The sequence below is a fragment of the Atta colombica genome, unplaced genomic scaffold (genome assembly GCF_001594045.1).
Source record: "Atta colombica isolate Treedump-2 unplaced genomic scaffold, Acol1.0 scaffold140, whole genome shotgun sequence".
Taxonomy (NCBI): Eukaryota; Metazoa; Arthropoda; class Insecta; order Hymenoptera; family Formicidae; genus Atta; species Atta colombica.
This window is the reverse complement of record NW_017259229.1, coordinates 400163-416724: the sequence shown is the minus strand read 5'-3', so window position 1 is coordinate 416724 and position 16562 is coordinate 400163. Positions and strand designations below refer to the sequence as shown.

The following is a 16562-nucleotide window of genomic DNA, read 5'->3' as shown; positions in this document are numbered from 1 at the left end:
GTTATAATGTTATAATGTATTTATATAGTAATATAATACGCCTATTATTCTGAATATAATGATTTTAATGTTCTATATTCTGTATCTCTCTTTTTCTTTGCTATATTAATACAACGCCTTAATTATAACAATCATACCTGATGGAAGCCAAGATAACTCTCTATGCTATGAGTAGCGAAAAACACTTCTCCGTCGCAAGTCAATATTAGCAGGAACCCATTCAGTGCCTGGAACAGAAAATCGATCCGACAAATTAAATTACACATGAATGTACGTGAAAGCAACTAAGTACATATACTACAAACATACACAGATTAATTAATTTTGAATAAAATGTTAACATCCACTTTTCCATTTTATAAAAATATTATGTTAATATAATAATTTATAACGGCGAAACTGAGTCTTCTTTCGATAGTCAATCAACCAAAACATGTAAAATTGTTCAGTATTGAACATAATCGAGTAGAGACTGCTCCGTTTGCATCGGATCGAGGCTCAAGAGGCTAATTCGTGGTACGGATAAGTTAGGGGCACAGCAAAATACAGGTTTAGACGTTGTTAGACGTATGCGGGAGTACACCCCGTGCGAATAGAATGGCGGCACGAGAACGAAAGGGTACGTTGCCTTTTCGAAACCGAAGGTTAGCGTTTTGCAGTGGCATCGATCGGAAACGTTCCAGAAAGTTTTCTCATTTGTCTGCTGACTCGATACCAGCAAATATCAAACGAGCTTGCACAACTCGAGTGTTCACCTCGAAGCCCAAAATACCTGTTATTCTCGTAGCTTTCTCACGAGAAGGAAACATACCTTCGTAATATTCAACCAATAGATATCGAAATTGAGAATCGATCGATACGATAAACGTTAAATTACGTTAAATTTTATACGTTAAACATAAGAAGAAAAAATAGTTAAGAATATTAATTAATAAAATTAATTAAAAAAATAAATACAACAAAACTTATCTAATAGTTAAAAAATAAATAAACTTATCTTCTAATAGTTAAAAAATCAATAAAACAATTCATATCCATAAATTTTTAAATTTTTAGAACTAGAGAAAAAGACGAAGTATAAGTTGAATCGAAATTAAAGTTAATCTATATTAGTGGAAATGGGCATTACTTTGCGTTATCAAATTTATAGATTATAAATTTTCAAATTATTATAAAATAACATCAAAGTGCAAGTTGCACTTAAGATAAAAAATTGAGCGAAAAAACTGAGCGAAAAAATCCGTTTGATAATTTATTATGTCCAATAATGTTTGTAGCATGATGATAGCAGAATTTCCTATAAAAAGCAAACTTTGGAGTGAATGAATCTTAAGAACAAAGGCTACCGGTATATCGATAAGAATAATTCAAGTAAATCACGTAATCCGACGTGGCACACACGATTAAGCTTTCCGAAATACAGAAGCAATTTCGAGCCGCCACGCGAGAATAGTGCGGCGGCACGAAAACGGAAGGGTGCGTTGCCTTTCGGAAAGCGGAGGGCGGCGAGCGTTGTTTCTCGCTGGGAACGCGTTGAAAACGCCCCGGGAAAGTTTTCCCATTTATCGGCGGTCCCGATACCGGCAAATACCAAACGAGCCCTCGGCACAACGGAGCCGAATGCGGCGCATCGAAGCCGAAAATATCCGTCCCAGTTTTAGCAGTCTTCGGCCCGCCGCCCTACGCCGCTCGGAAACGGGGTAGGAAACCATTTAAAGCCTCGTCCGCTCTCCGCGTTTCTGTGAGCTAAATGTATATTGTTTTGTTTTATTTCACGGTGGCGGTGCCAGGCACGCCAGACCGCGGAAACTTATTGTTCTGAAATATGACGAGCAACGCCAAAACCGGCCAGAGCGTAGAAAGAAGACATACTGTTTCAGCTATACGCAGGCTTGTTAATTTAATTTCCAACAAATTTTTTATTTCAACAATTCCGTTTTAATTCAACACGCGATTATGATGACGTACGTGTAAATAAATAACAGCTTCTTAAATCAAGGCTCCATTAAATTAAGGATATCAGATATACAGTCTCTGCAATAATTAACTCCACTTAGAAATTTATACTTTTTGTATAAAAATGAACACATAAGACAATTCAATAAAGTTAATATTTATATTTAACAATACAATTTTATACCTTAAATGAAAATTTTCTGATTTCATTTTAATTATTATTAATAAAAAAACTACGTAGCCTCCTTGAAATAATTTTTGATAGATTTTAAATCGCCGTAAAATTTTTTTGTACTTTCAAATATAATACTTTCAAATATAATATGCAGAAAAACCTGTATCTTAAAATATCTTTTTCATTTTTAAAAAATAATTGATTATTTTATTATAATGTTTTTATAAGTTAAAATAATTATTTCTGTTTAAAGAAGATTCTCGTCTTTGCTGCTTTTCTTCTGATGATTTTGGTACATAAAAGATACTGGTGCATAACTGTCTCTCTTCAACGCGCCGACGCGATGTGTGCCAGTAAAGTTGCAATAATTGCAGGTATCTCGCGGCTTCTTAATCCATAGTTGCCGACAATCTTACAAAGAATGATGGACTTTGTAATATCTTATTAATGCTGAGGTAAAATAAAGGTTATATTTTTTAGAAGGAAAACATTAAGTAATTATCGTAGTAATGCGCGGTTTAACAGTTTCACAGTTGAAATTTTTAGACATATTTTTTTCAAAAAGGCAGATTTTCATAAGTAAATTTACATAAATAAATTTTGAATTGATCTATTGGATTATATTATATATTTGGATTATATATTTGGAAAGTATTTACAAATCTTGCTTTGGTCATTGGCAAGATGTTATTGATTAGATGTATATGTTATGTGAATATTGCAATGTGAATATTGCAATGAAAATATTGTCAGTTCAGAATGTAACAAAATTTGCATTTCTCCATTTAATATTCTCAATAAAATTGGAATTTATATTTCTAGTAACATTGCACTTACTAGGATAATATTTTAGGGTTATATTTTCTTGTGAAAAATTCTTAAATTCTTAAAGAAAGCGTAAATAAGAAACTTATCTTCTAATCTATTAGTGTACAATTTTACTGCCACTTTATAATATAAGAATTTATTTCACACAAAATAGTGCAACGTTTAATTACATTTCCAAATATCCTTGGAATCGAGAAATTTAATGCAATTTAATGGAAAAAAAACTTGTTCTGTCTCGTCACTCATTCACACATCGACCAAGTATGCAACCCTTCGTGCAACCCTTATGATTAAATATGTCACTGTGTCAAACTCTCGGTTTCATTTTCCGGTCGCGGAAACAGGCACCCTGATTCCACCCTGCGATAGCGTGGCATACAAAATGGCACGCGTTTCCGAGGGATCGCATGCGCGGATGCTGCGTTTCGATTGGTTAATCCGCAGGGTGGGCTTCTACGTTGCGTCAATACGGATGTGCGCCCGAGGGGGTGAGCGACCCTCTCGCTTCACCCCATACTGTACCACTCCGCGTACGGACACGGAGCTATAATAGGATTTTCTCCTGTGTGTTTTCCCCTTTCCCATCCCTACGAAATGGCCGACATAGCCATTCCACGGAAGGCATCATCCCGCGAGACTCGTTCGTCGTTACTACTATAATTGTATTGTTTGGGGAGGTAATCGAGTTTTCTCGATCGACCGACGGAGTCTTCACGATTACGATTATCGCTTCGTTCGAGTTGTTTCATGTTACGATAAAATACTAATAATATTTAGGTGAACGATATATCTCGAAGTAAATGCAAATGCAATGTGCATCATGCAATTTCTAATGTGTTATATTTACAGTAGCACGAATTAATCCATTTCATAAAATGAATGTTCTCATTTCTTACAAAAATTATTCAAAACAAAAAATATCTTCAGAATTTCCGAAATATACACTGAAAGAAAAGATAGTTGCCGCAGCAACCAATTTTTGGTAGTATTAGTCAATCGAAATCCTATACCGACATTGCGGATAGGCTAATACAACCAATAATTGGCTGCAGCAACCGAAAATTGGTTGTTGCAATCAATTAAAAATGCTATGCCATATTTTACCATCTAATTTGCTGCAGCAGCCAATCTTTTCTTTCAGTGTATTCATGAGATTAAACTTTTTCAATTCAGCAAAAGTGAGAAAAAAGAAGCGAAAAAATGTAGAAATAAAAAGCCAGCAATGCACAAAGCATAACAAATATTTTAAAAATTGTGAAAATTATCCAAATTATATTGTGTTTATCTCATTTCGACTAAAGCAACATCATTGCAATTAAAATCATTTTGAAACAATGAAATAAAAAAATAGAAAGAACGTCATATTAACTGACAAAAGACTTATTCAGCACTAAAATATCTAATAATATATTTCGACAAATTTAGTTCATTAATGTGTCGCAAATTGAAAAAAAATTAAAAAATACTGCTATAGATATAGATTAATGCACGATCGAGATATAAAATTGAATTAAATTTAGCATCTCGATTAGGTGAGCATTATCCATGTTAATTAATTTAACATCTATAATAGTTTCCGATGAACGATCACCGAACTTGAGGAACGTCGTTCAGTTTCTTGAACTTGAGAGCGCGATCGCCCGAGATTCCGCAATCTGCATACCGGCGTATCCGATTGTGCTCCGGGGCTCATGTCCGTGCCCGTGACTCTCGCTCGCATGATGGAAGAAAATGGAAAGATTTCGTGCGTGAAGTATTATTGGCGACCTGCTAATGCGGGAGAGTCAAGGTGAGGATGAAGGGGTATTAGAAGTTCACGCTTGGACGGAACACGCGAGTGCGCCCGCGAGTGGCACGCGACTGATTCGCCGGGTGGCTCACGCGAGAAATAGAAAATCATGTGTGTGTGTGTGTGTGTGTGTGTGTGTGTGTGTGTGTGTGTGTGTGTGTGTGTGTGTGTGCGTGTGTGTGTGTGTGTGTGTCTTTTTCACCTGCTTTTTTTCCACTCTTCATCGTCTTCACGAAAAGAAATACCGTATCGGATTTAATATCAAATTTGATATCGCGATGAGTCGCTTCTCCATTCGTTCTTTCTTTAAAAAAACGCCACGCAAAGTTTCTGCATTCGTATAGCTTGATATAGCAATCTTAAGCAAGCGAAACAATAGTCATCATATCGCACATGGCACTTAATAAAATTAGATGAGAAAATTAAAATCGCTGAAGGAAATGCAAATCATCACGAATTTGCCAATTCATTGGAAGACTTAATTAAAGTCGATCGCGAAAATACTTATTCATGGAACAAAAAATTCATAAGTCAATTACGGATTAAAGATTCATATAAAAAGAATAATGTTTTGCTGTAGTTTCTAAAAATTTAGCTAAATAGAAAATTTAAGCAGATCTGAAAATAATTTTGTTGGACTATGAAAATACTTATGTACAGGACGCTCAAACTGGTTAGTAGACAACATCCAAACTTTTTAGCAGTGCAGTATTGTTCATCATGTTTAAAATTCATACCTAATTATTTTAAAATTTTCATTTTAATTCAGCAAAATTATTTTTGAATTTTATCTAGTTCAATTTTTAGATGATTCAACAATCGTTCTTTTCGAGCAGTATTTTTTAATTTGTTTTTAGCGTGTTACTTAAGATCATATTAATTCTCTCTACAGGAAAAGTGCAGGATACTGGCTCACAGTGGATAAACACGCGATATCGCGAAAGTGTAAAACTTACAGAGCTGTGCATTTTAATTCAAACGTCGCGGTAGAATCGAACGCGTGTCTCTAATCAGCTGTTAAGTCTACAAAGTATTACCACAATGGAATTCACGTGACGCACAACGACGTTTGTACACTACAGAAGGAAAAAAGGATATGCTCGGGGAAAGAGGAAGAGAAGTCGTTCGCATTTAGAGATCAATAAGGGTATCGAAGATAAGCCGTCGCTAAATATGGATACTGAGCGTTAACGTTCGTGTCGGAGCGGATTTTCATGGCTTTTCATTTCCATACGCAACAACGGCTTGCTACTCCACTTCGTTGCATGCGCTATTATCGTTATGATCGGGTATACCGCGCGCTACGCCGTCTTACTCCGCTCGGTTTAGGCCGCGATTAAAAGAAACCGCATCCGAATTAGCCTGATTTTTACCTGTTCCTCTCTTTCTCTCTCTATCTCTCTTTTCTCGCCCGGTTTTATCTCGGTTCAGGCCGCCTCGCTCCATTCTGTTATCGGACAACTAATTGTGTCGCGAGCGAACACGCGACCGACCCGACGACGAAATTGGATCAGCTCACTAATGCCGATAATTCGCTGTGGAATTTTGTGGACACTGTCAACCGCGCTTAGCAATGATTTCGATAAAATGTGAATCACGACGGTTATATCCACAATCATCGCTGCCGTTTCGGTTCAAAGAAATTAGCAGAATTATAAAAAGACGAAGAGTCAATTGAATCAACATTAGTTAATTCACAAATGGAAATATAGGTATTACCTTGCTGAAGATGGTTTTAAATGGGCTGAAATGTTCAATTTATTTTTATGTTTAATTATTTCACAAAATATATAATTGCACACTGTCGTCTGTATTAAACTTTTATTAATCTTGATTATAACTTAATTTCAAATTTTAAAGATGTAAATCAACAAATAAAATCTCATCATCGGAAATTTAGTTCTCCTATATTGAAGAAAAAGATTGGCTGCTGTCAATTAAAATACTATGCCATATTTTACCATTTAATTTGCTGCAGCAGCCAATCTTTTTTTCAGTGTAATAGACGTAAAGATTTCTCGGACTTTTTGGTATCAGAAATGCGCAACAGAGATTTTTAACGATGCCGTATACAAATACTTGTTCTGTATTGTCTATCAGTTGCGACAGCTTCACGTAGTGCAGCGTTGTCATCGTTTGCATGTACACTGAAAGAAAAGATTGGCTACAGCAGCTAATTTTTGGTTGCACCAAACCTTTTTGTTGCATTAGCCTATTCGCAATGTCAATATAGGATTTCGATAGGCTAACGCAACCAAAAATTAGCTGCTGCATTGAATTAAAAATGCCATATTCAGTCAATCTTTTCTTTCAATGTACGATAAGTGCGTTTTAGAAGGACTCGTTTATTACGGCACCCTCAGACGGGATGATATCTTTGTAAATTCACCCGACTTGTAATTCATTGGTCGCTCTCACACGTTCAGTGCGCGTGACGGACGCCTCACAATTCCCCCTCTGTTAATTAAGCCTTCGGCATCGTATCCTGTTAAGACCGTTAAACGACGCGGTAAATACCTCCCTTTCCTCAAACCGCATGATCGCGAATATGCATATATTCGCAACCATCTTGTAGCCATAACAAAAGCCATGCTATCAGATGGCAAATGTGACTATGCGCTTCACGCATCTTTATTAGAAAATATAATGTGAACCATTATTGTATAATTGAATTTATATTGCGATGGACTTATAAGAATATGGATGAGATAATTTTATCTGACACGCCGGAATATTTATCTAAATCGCCAGATAATTTTATTTGTTTAGTAAATAATTTCTGTTTTTTTTTGTAAAACAACTAATGATAAAAATTATCTGCATTGGTAAGAAAAATTAAAATTTGAAAACGTCATTTCTAGTGGTATTGACACAGCAATCAATAAGACTAAAAGATACAAAACATCAACTCTTAACTTTCTAAAAATCTAATTAATTTTATAAATAAAAGCATTTTCGTTAATAAAGATATCACAGTCTATAATAAAATTTTCTTTACATTTTCGGAAAACTGTTACAGTAGAATGAAATAAACTACGAAACTACAAACCGAAATATTATTGGCGAAATTTTGTCAAGTTTGAATTTCCACACAATGTACAGAGAAATATGTTTTACGTAGACCATGTTTTCAAAATAAATAAAATATCTTTTCTGGCATGTAAGGCACCAATAACCTAAGCTAATCGGATTTATATAGATTTCAACTTCCAATCGGTGGATCCGCCGTGAACGCCTCGGCCTAAGGTCGAGCCTAAGGTAGGAGCAAACCCGGGCCGTATGTAAGGCTTAAGAGGGTCGACATGGTATCTAAGGGAGGAAAGGAGCACGCGATCAATACGGGAAGGACTAGCGGTGCCAGACCAAGGCGAGCCCCGTCGACTACCAACCTAACCCGATATCATCCCATCCCATGCACCCACCCAACCTACAGTTACCTTTGACTCAGCCCACGTCTCTTTCTGTCTTTCTCACGCGCATATTCTGACTCACTGCGAGTCACTGTCTTTGAATTGCGTTCGCTCTCTCTCCATCCGATTTCCGCTCATACTGCTATCGATGTCCTTGACTCTCGATCCGACCGACCGTTCCAAAAGCATCCCAAGGCTGATATCGTAAAGTTCACCGGGTAGCATCAAACGGATTCGCACGAGCTACCTAAGGACGGCTGCGAGCAATGCGTTTACTCGACGAGTATTTCGCGTAGCTCAGACACGAGACTAAGTTATGTTAGGTATTATAAGGTAGGCTCTACATGATTATGCTCTGCACAAGTTAAGCGCGATAAGGTTCTATGTAATTTAAATCTGGTTAAAATGTCAGACGATAATGATATTAATATAAGTCAGATGATAGTGATTGCGAGGCACAGAATTATTCTCAAATTATCACGGGAAGTCTTTCAAGTATTTTTAATCATCAACAAAGAATAGGAAAAATCATCGCATTTTAATTGATAAAGCAATAATATAAAATAATAAAGAATTTTAAAACCAAAAGATTTTTGCGATTTTGGGAATTCGGCAGGATTAAGCACAACAATTAAGATAATTTTTACATATTTTTGTAAAATAAGAAACAGAGTTATATCTTAAAAAAGGAGTTTGAGAATACGGACTAAACTTATCAAAAAATATTTTAAATTTATTAAAAATTTTAATTTTTTTAAATTTCAATGTAAGCAATAAAAATTCTATAGTTCATATATATCTTATAAAGAGAAAATTAAGAAGATTAATTGCTAGATCAAGGAATATATCAAGAAAGCGGTCCATTGATGTCGTTGAAAAAAGGATATTTAAAGATAAATGCTGTCAAATGTTGTCTTATACAGAAAATATATACGGGAATACTTTTAATATCATTGAATCGATGCTGTGTAATTGCTAGCTGCTGTCATTTGGCCTCCACTAATTTTAGGATTAGTAAGCCGCATTACATTAATGATTACGCCCAATTATATGAAACTCGAGTGTTATCACTGTTCCATAAAACGTAATTGAAGTGGATGGTCAAGGTTTCCTACTAACCTACCTTCGCATTGCGCGTTTTAATGTTCTTTAGAATTTATCGTTATGTCTGGATACATTCCAAGCGTTTCCTTTTTTTCATTTAGTGCATTTTTGATCAAATTATGCATCGAGTGTCGAAGATGAGAAAATATCTATAATGTTAAGTTAAAGATAAAAATATGATTAGCACTAAAATGACAAGTATAGAAATGTTATTTCTATTCTCTTACTATCAAATAATTTATTAATTAATATTTTTACCACTATCCTCCCTCTCCTCTTTCATCGTTAATAAAATATTACATTGAAAGAAATAAATGGTTATAATTATTCATTTAACTATATATGTCATTTTCGATGTTAACTGTATATTTTTTTTAAAAAACAATAAATATTATTATTATTAATATTATAGCAGTAATAAAAATGAAACTCATAATTATTTTAGCATGCAATTATGGAACACTTCTCTCGTGTAAATTTTTATTAAATAGAATCTTCTATTTCTATATATTCTGCTATATCTATAAGTTTGCAGCTATTAGACTTTCGTACTAAATTCAATCGATTTAATGACGACTGGCTTGTTTATCTCGGCTGATGCTTTTCCTTCTGCATGATGGTTTTTTTTTATTGCTCGTCATTGCTTAATTTACAATCGCCTTTTTAACCCTTTCACAGCTTAGCATAGCTATATATAAAACCTTTAATTAAGATGTGAACTTTCCTTTTCTCTCGACTTTCCATGCTTGATGACTGTCAATAATAAATTATCGCAATTATTATAATTATTTAATTACTAGAATATTACCTCTTAATACATCAATCATTAATGACGTCACTTTTACTAGCTTATTATACATTTTTACATGTGTAACAGGAGAAAGCACGATATTTAAAAAGTTATGAGAACTTCATATATTAGATAAAGCAAATAACTAAATGTGAAGATTATATTACATGTTAAATATTATATAATATATATTTTGATATAAATTTTATTTAAATAGAATATTAATTTAAATAGAATGGTTTTTACGAGCAGATTAATTCGTTAAATTGTCAATTCGAAAAATAGAAAAACTACTGTAACTCTTTCCTCTTTCTAACTTTATGTCTTACATCACTGTAATTTAGAAACATCAAGAAGAACAAAATCTTATTAGACTTGTGATTCATTTAAAGAATATATTTGATCGCGTTTAATTTGCCAATTGATTTGAAAAATATAAAAACTACTGTAACTTTTATATCTCTCTAATTTTACCGCTTATAATAATTTCGAAAAAGAAAAAAGAATGAAGTCTTATTAGACCTGTGATGCATTTAAAGAATATATTCGATGGCCGCGTTTGATTCAATATGGACGAAATTGGGTGTTCGCCAAAACGAACTCGTTAATCACTCTTCTCAGTATAGTCAATCCGCGAAAAGTCACGGTCAAGAAAGTTAAAAAGTTGAATGGCTTTGCATACATTGTGTGTGTGCCGTAACACACATCGCATAGTTCGCGTCCATAAAAGTTCGAGTGTGCGGTTACTGCGAAGAAATTACCTGCGCCGCTTCGTGAATATTCAAGTGCGAAAAGAGAACCTCATCCTTACAGACATGCATGCAAGCAACGTTACTTTATCCGGAGAAAAAAAACATGAAAGCCATTTAATTATGTCCGATAAGTTATCTTATGCTAGCATGTTTTATATTTAGAACAGATCATGCACACGTGTTTCAAAAGTATCACCGACTTTTTAATTATTCACTCATCATAATTCGTGATGATATCGAGAGATAAAAAAAATTATTTTTCAGTCAATAATTTTCTACTAAAATCAATAAAAACATGATCTTCTAAATACAGAGTTTGAATAAATACACACATATTATGAACATTGCGTTAATTGCACGAGGAAAAATGTCCAACCAAAACTTTGCTGTAACAACGAAAATTTGGTTAAAATGTATCGAATTTTAACTTTATGTTAACTACATTGTTTAATATAAACAAATAGAAACAAATATTTTTGTTATTAAAAATAAGAGAATGACAAAAAATATATAGAAGCAACTAAAATTCTTTGTTATATAAAAAATGCCTCAACTACATAGTTTTACGAAATTTTTTTCTCTAGTATCTAAGTTGTATTCATGAATCATCAATGATTCATGAATCAATGAATCATGAAACTGATTTCTGTAAGAATTTAGTTTTATTGCTTTCTCAGGATATAAAATAATATCGCATTCCATACAGCCTAAATCTAAATATGGCCAGGAAGCATGTCTTTTCTCTGTATAACCAAAGCGATTCACTGTTCACCCACTTTGTGCAGAAATCGCCAACTTTCGTCCGGTTCAACGGTTAGAAAACTGCCGGCCGTCCATCCGGGACGAAGTTCCCTATCGCTTCTCGCATACGGAGCAATCAGCCGGGAAGCAGAAGGCACGGCTCGCCGTCGTGGCAGACATGCAACCATCAGCAACAAGTAAGACCTTATAGCACGGTGATCAACTTGGCCGTACGTTCCTTCTCATTCCATCTAGCCAGCTAGGCTCTGACTCGCTACTTCGCTAACTCTTGCCGCATACACAGAATTCACTTAGGCCGACTTGGGCGCATCGCTCGCTCACGCGGAGACGTGATCTAAATTGCACCGCGTGCCCGCACGAGTATAACACGCATCTTATACTCACGCCAAGTGGAGGAAAGTCCCGCCGTGTCCTGATTGATGTGGAAAGTGGAGCTTATTCCTGGCTCGATGGCCCGAAAGAATAGCGATTGTTCTGTCGTGATCATTAAGTCGATCGAACGACGATAGCAAATCTTATGAACGATTCTAAGAGGAAAACGGGTGAAGTAAAAGCAAGGAATAAAATATTTCACGTTTGCTGTACTTTTAGGTCCCGTATTTAATTTTCTGGTTGTATTGATGGTTTTGTAGTGGTAACATTAGAAGTTATTCACTTTATATTTTAATACTTGCTTTAAGTTACTCACCTTACATTCGATTGCATTATCATCAGTTTTAATATCATCAATTTTTGTATTATCAGGTAAAATCTAACCAATTTAGTGATTATTAGTGATTCGTCATGGTTAGAAAAAACACAATTTTTGTATCATCTTATCATCATAAGTGATGATTAATATCCATTTCTATCAATGTGATTTAATTTTCTTTGTTCAACTTATTCTTCATCTTTCCTAATTCTTAGAATTAAAAAAAGATAAAGAGTTAGTTGTTGAACCGAGATTAAAATTAAACTAGCAGAAATAGGCATAAGTTTAAATCACAAGTTAACCAGAAAATAAAAATCCGACTCTTAAAGAATCAAGAAAGAATCGTTAAGAATAATCGATGAAGAATAAATATTTTCTACATTCGCGTTATTATAAATGAATGTGTATGTCGATATTCGTTCGCTTAAGCTGTACATGAAAAATATCATTTTTTTTAATTCATTCAACTATGAAGCATGTCATTTCGGGTTTATGATCGCGTTTAAGTGGCATTTTGTGTTCAAAGCATCGAACGACATGAAAATACGAGTTCCCAGATTGGAGACGGTAGTGTGTGCGGTAGACACGAGTGTTCGTGACTTGAAAATAATCAAAGTCTCGGAGGTAAGCATGTTTACTACGACCAGCGTTTTGAATGGACCTTTGTAAATTATACTATTTATTCCAAAAAATATATAAATAGAATAATTTTAAATTCGTATATAAAAGATATCCTCATCTCGTTCCTTCCCTGACAATTATAGATGTCAGCTTTGCCATTGAATTATCTCAATTGCAACGAAAAATATGATTACTTTGTCAGTATCATAGCATTAGGAGCATCTTTAGGGTGTAGCCTTCGTGTAGGGTTCGCAATCAGAATTTGCGAGAAGCGTAGATGTGGTAGCGGGCATCGCAAAAAAAAAGGAAAGAATGGTGTTAAAAAGAGAGAAAGAGAGGGGGGGGGGGGGGGGGAGAAAAATAGCTCGGTTATGATTACGGGTTACCGGATGGCGGGGGTCGCTTCGACCACGACCCTCTTTTACCGCTACCGCGCGGCGTAGCTGCCGCGTATTAATGCGATACACGATAGCCTGGTGGCTATTAAATAAAAAATATGAGAGCAAAATGGCTGCTTTCGCGGCGATACGTCACTGAGAGGCGTGATTTGTACCGAAGCCCGAGCTGTGCGCCAGGGTAAAAATTGGTCGATCCACCGTGTACAGAAATGGGGGGCAAGGCAGGCGAGCGGACGAGAAAGAAACGCGAGGCCTCCGCTAGTGCCGGTCGCTGAATTTCGCCTGCAGTGATGTATCAACAACATAATGTACAGGTTCGTTGCATTTTGATCGGCTCTGTCAGCGCTTTAACGGGTAATCTCGAGGGCAATACGTTTCGTATGGTCGGCTTTCTGAGCACCTCGTTCGACCTTACGCGCCTTTGTTCCTCCCGAAATTCCTGCTGTTTCGCAAGATGCAAATCAATGCGATCCACCTTCGCGAATCTTTTTATTTCTGATCTGAAAGCAATTCTTTGTGTAATCAGACTCTGATTGTTTCTATTTTTTGAAGGCTTGCTAAATGAACCCTACTGGTCTGTTCAAGTCTATTTGATTTAAAAGATAATTTATTTTTTTACCAATATTTTATTTAAAATTCTTTTTCTTTCTCTCTTTTCATTTAATGATTTCATTTGTTAAGACCTTTTTTTTATGAATTTTTTATCTTCAGTAAATTAAAATTCTCCTAAAAAGATATCTATGAGAGATCGAGATGTGAACTCTTATCTATTTATATCTTTAAGACTTTCTCGCTTTTCACTGGTCGATCGTTGTGCATTATAGCTATTCGCGTAATGGCGGCGTCTTAATGCGAAAAATGCAGCCGCCTGCATATTTTTCCTCGCGAACAGTGCGCGAGTTAGTGGCTGGAGAAAAGTTTATTCGAGTTTCATAAAGGAACGAAAGCTGAGAGCGCCGTGTGCGCTCAACGGGGGGCCCCCCGCTGTGTATCGTGCGTTCGCGCCGGGTGATAATTTCCGAGAGATGACAGAAATGGATTGGCGAAGTATGTTTCGCTCAACGATCGAAAAATCCGGCCGTCCGGCCGGATAATCAGCGTTTTATTAGTTTACTTCAGAGACAATCAAGCGTCTTCCAGCATCATTCGCGCTAATTTGTTAAAATTTGCACCAGCTAAGATTATATATAATAGTAAAAGAAACATTTCACATAACAAATTTACAAAAAAATAAATATTATAGAATTTTGTACACATACAGAATATATGTAATAGAATTTATACTTCAATTTGAGTCAACATTAATTATGAGAAATTATGAGAAAAGAGTTTAGTATTAACTATCAAATGTATTTTGTTTAATTTTCCTTAAGCGTCGTATACACTGAAAAAAAAAAGATTAGCTGTTGCAGCAAATTAGATAGTAAAATATGGCATTTTTAATTCTGTAACGGCTAATTTTTTGTTGCTTTAACTTATCTGCAATGTTAGTATAAGATTTCGATAAGCTAATGCAACCAATTAAAAATGCTATGCCATATTCAGCCAATCTTTTCCTTCAGTACAACATGTAGTTCAGTACAACGAACTTTTGATGTCAAACTTAAACTTTTAGCCGTAAAAAATTAATCAATCACAATCGATTAATCTCTTCACATTCGACTGTAATGGGTTCATTTCTTAGGGCTTAAGTATTAAAGTTTTTATCTTAAAATCTCATTATAGACGTCGTTTTGTAGAAATCTAATACTGAAAGACAATAATTAATTATTTATTTTAAATATTGAAAGCATTGTTTTTCAATACTTTTAGTATTTCAAATAAGTAATTAACACGTGATATTCATTATTATTTCTCGGCCTTTCTTTGTTCTGATTTCGTGCGCGGATTTACGAAAATGGCGGTGTTTAGTGTGGCAAATTACTGGCGCGACGGTTTCGTGTCGAGTTGATCGAAGAACGCTTTCGGTCTGCTTGAACCTTTTACGTCGGAGATTCAGGAGAAACAGTTTTTCTTACTCTCTCTCTCTCTCTCTCTCTCTCTCTCTCTTTTTTTTCTCTCTCTCTCTCTCTCTCTCTTTCTCTCTCTCTCTCTCTCTCTCTCTCTCTCTCTCTCTCTCTCTTCCCTTGTGTTTGCGCGCCACAGCAGAAGTGACGAAAAAGGGCAGTAAACGTTTTACGCGAGGAAACTTTCGTAGAAGTAATGTATCCGCATACCGTTTAGAGAATAGTAAGTAGAAAGGTACCTCCTTGCACGCTACTCATGAAAAACGATACTTTAACGTAGCAGAAGGGAAAAGTCTGTGTATTTGATTTCAGTTGTTTCTTAAATATTCAGCATTTAGCACAAGAAACTTGTTTTGCGTGTCTTCGCCATACTTGCTGTCACGTTAGAGACTGCATTCTCGACTAGAATTACTATGCATTAGTGCTTCGTCGATAAATTTAATTCCTTGTTAAATAAATTGACATAATATTCTTGTACATATATTGATTATGAAAATTGAATTCTACGCTTGAGAAATTCTTCAATCGGTTCCGTTAATAATAATTTATAGTACAATACTTGGAAATTATCAATCGATCAACTGTCATTGACGCTCATCTCAGAAAAGGATGATACAAAAAAATATACTTCCAAATTTATTTTCAGGAATAAATTAAATAATTCAAAAAGCGCTAAACATGATCAAGGATACAATATTGGTGATAAAATTTCTGTACGTAAATTTTAAATATATTTTTTAAAATATAAATTGCCCATCGATTACTGTCGAATTTGCAACGCAAACTGAATCACAAACTGAAATAATAATCTTATAAATTAAAGTGATTATTAATTTCACAATGATTTTTAATTATAATATGATATTTCACGAGCGTCGGATGTTGACTTCTCGGAAAGGATCTCATATTATGTTTCAGTCGTTTGCTTTCTTTATATTGTAATGCGAATTTATACGTTATGATAGCAATTCAAATTAACAAATTAGATGTCCCCATAATGTATCAGACTAGCAGCGTGAAACCAAGCTTCTAAGCGTGAAAATATTTAATAAGTATATTCATCGTACATGTTCGCGGCGGAAGTACATTAAAGTGAGCAAATTAACTTTCCTTAGTCGCGAACATTCTTCACTGAGGCTACCATGAATAACACGACTATATTTGATTAGAAACACGTCTATTATTTTGAAGCATCTTTCAAATTTATATAATTTAATACTAAATAATTTTATATTAAGTAATATATTTTCCTTAAAATCCTTAAAAGAATCTTTAAAAAA

At 34.9% G+C, this 16562-nt stretch overlaps 1 protein-coding gene across 1 annotated transcript in view; it reads right to left on the bottom strand.

Annotated features, from left to right (window-relative positions):
- The window catches only part of LOC108684846 (aryl hydrocarbon receptor protein 1), a 205376-nt gene that overhangs the window by 32795 nt on the left and 156019 nt on the right, over positions 1 to 16562 (bottom strand). Inside the window, exon 4 of the mRNA XM_018189375.1 lies at positions 138 to 227. Within this exon, the coding sequence (XP_018044864.1) occupies positions 138 to 227 (90 nt within the window). The remainder of the gene's footprint in view (positions 1 to 137; positions 228 to 16562) is intronic.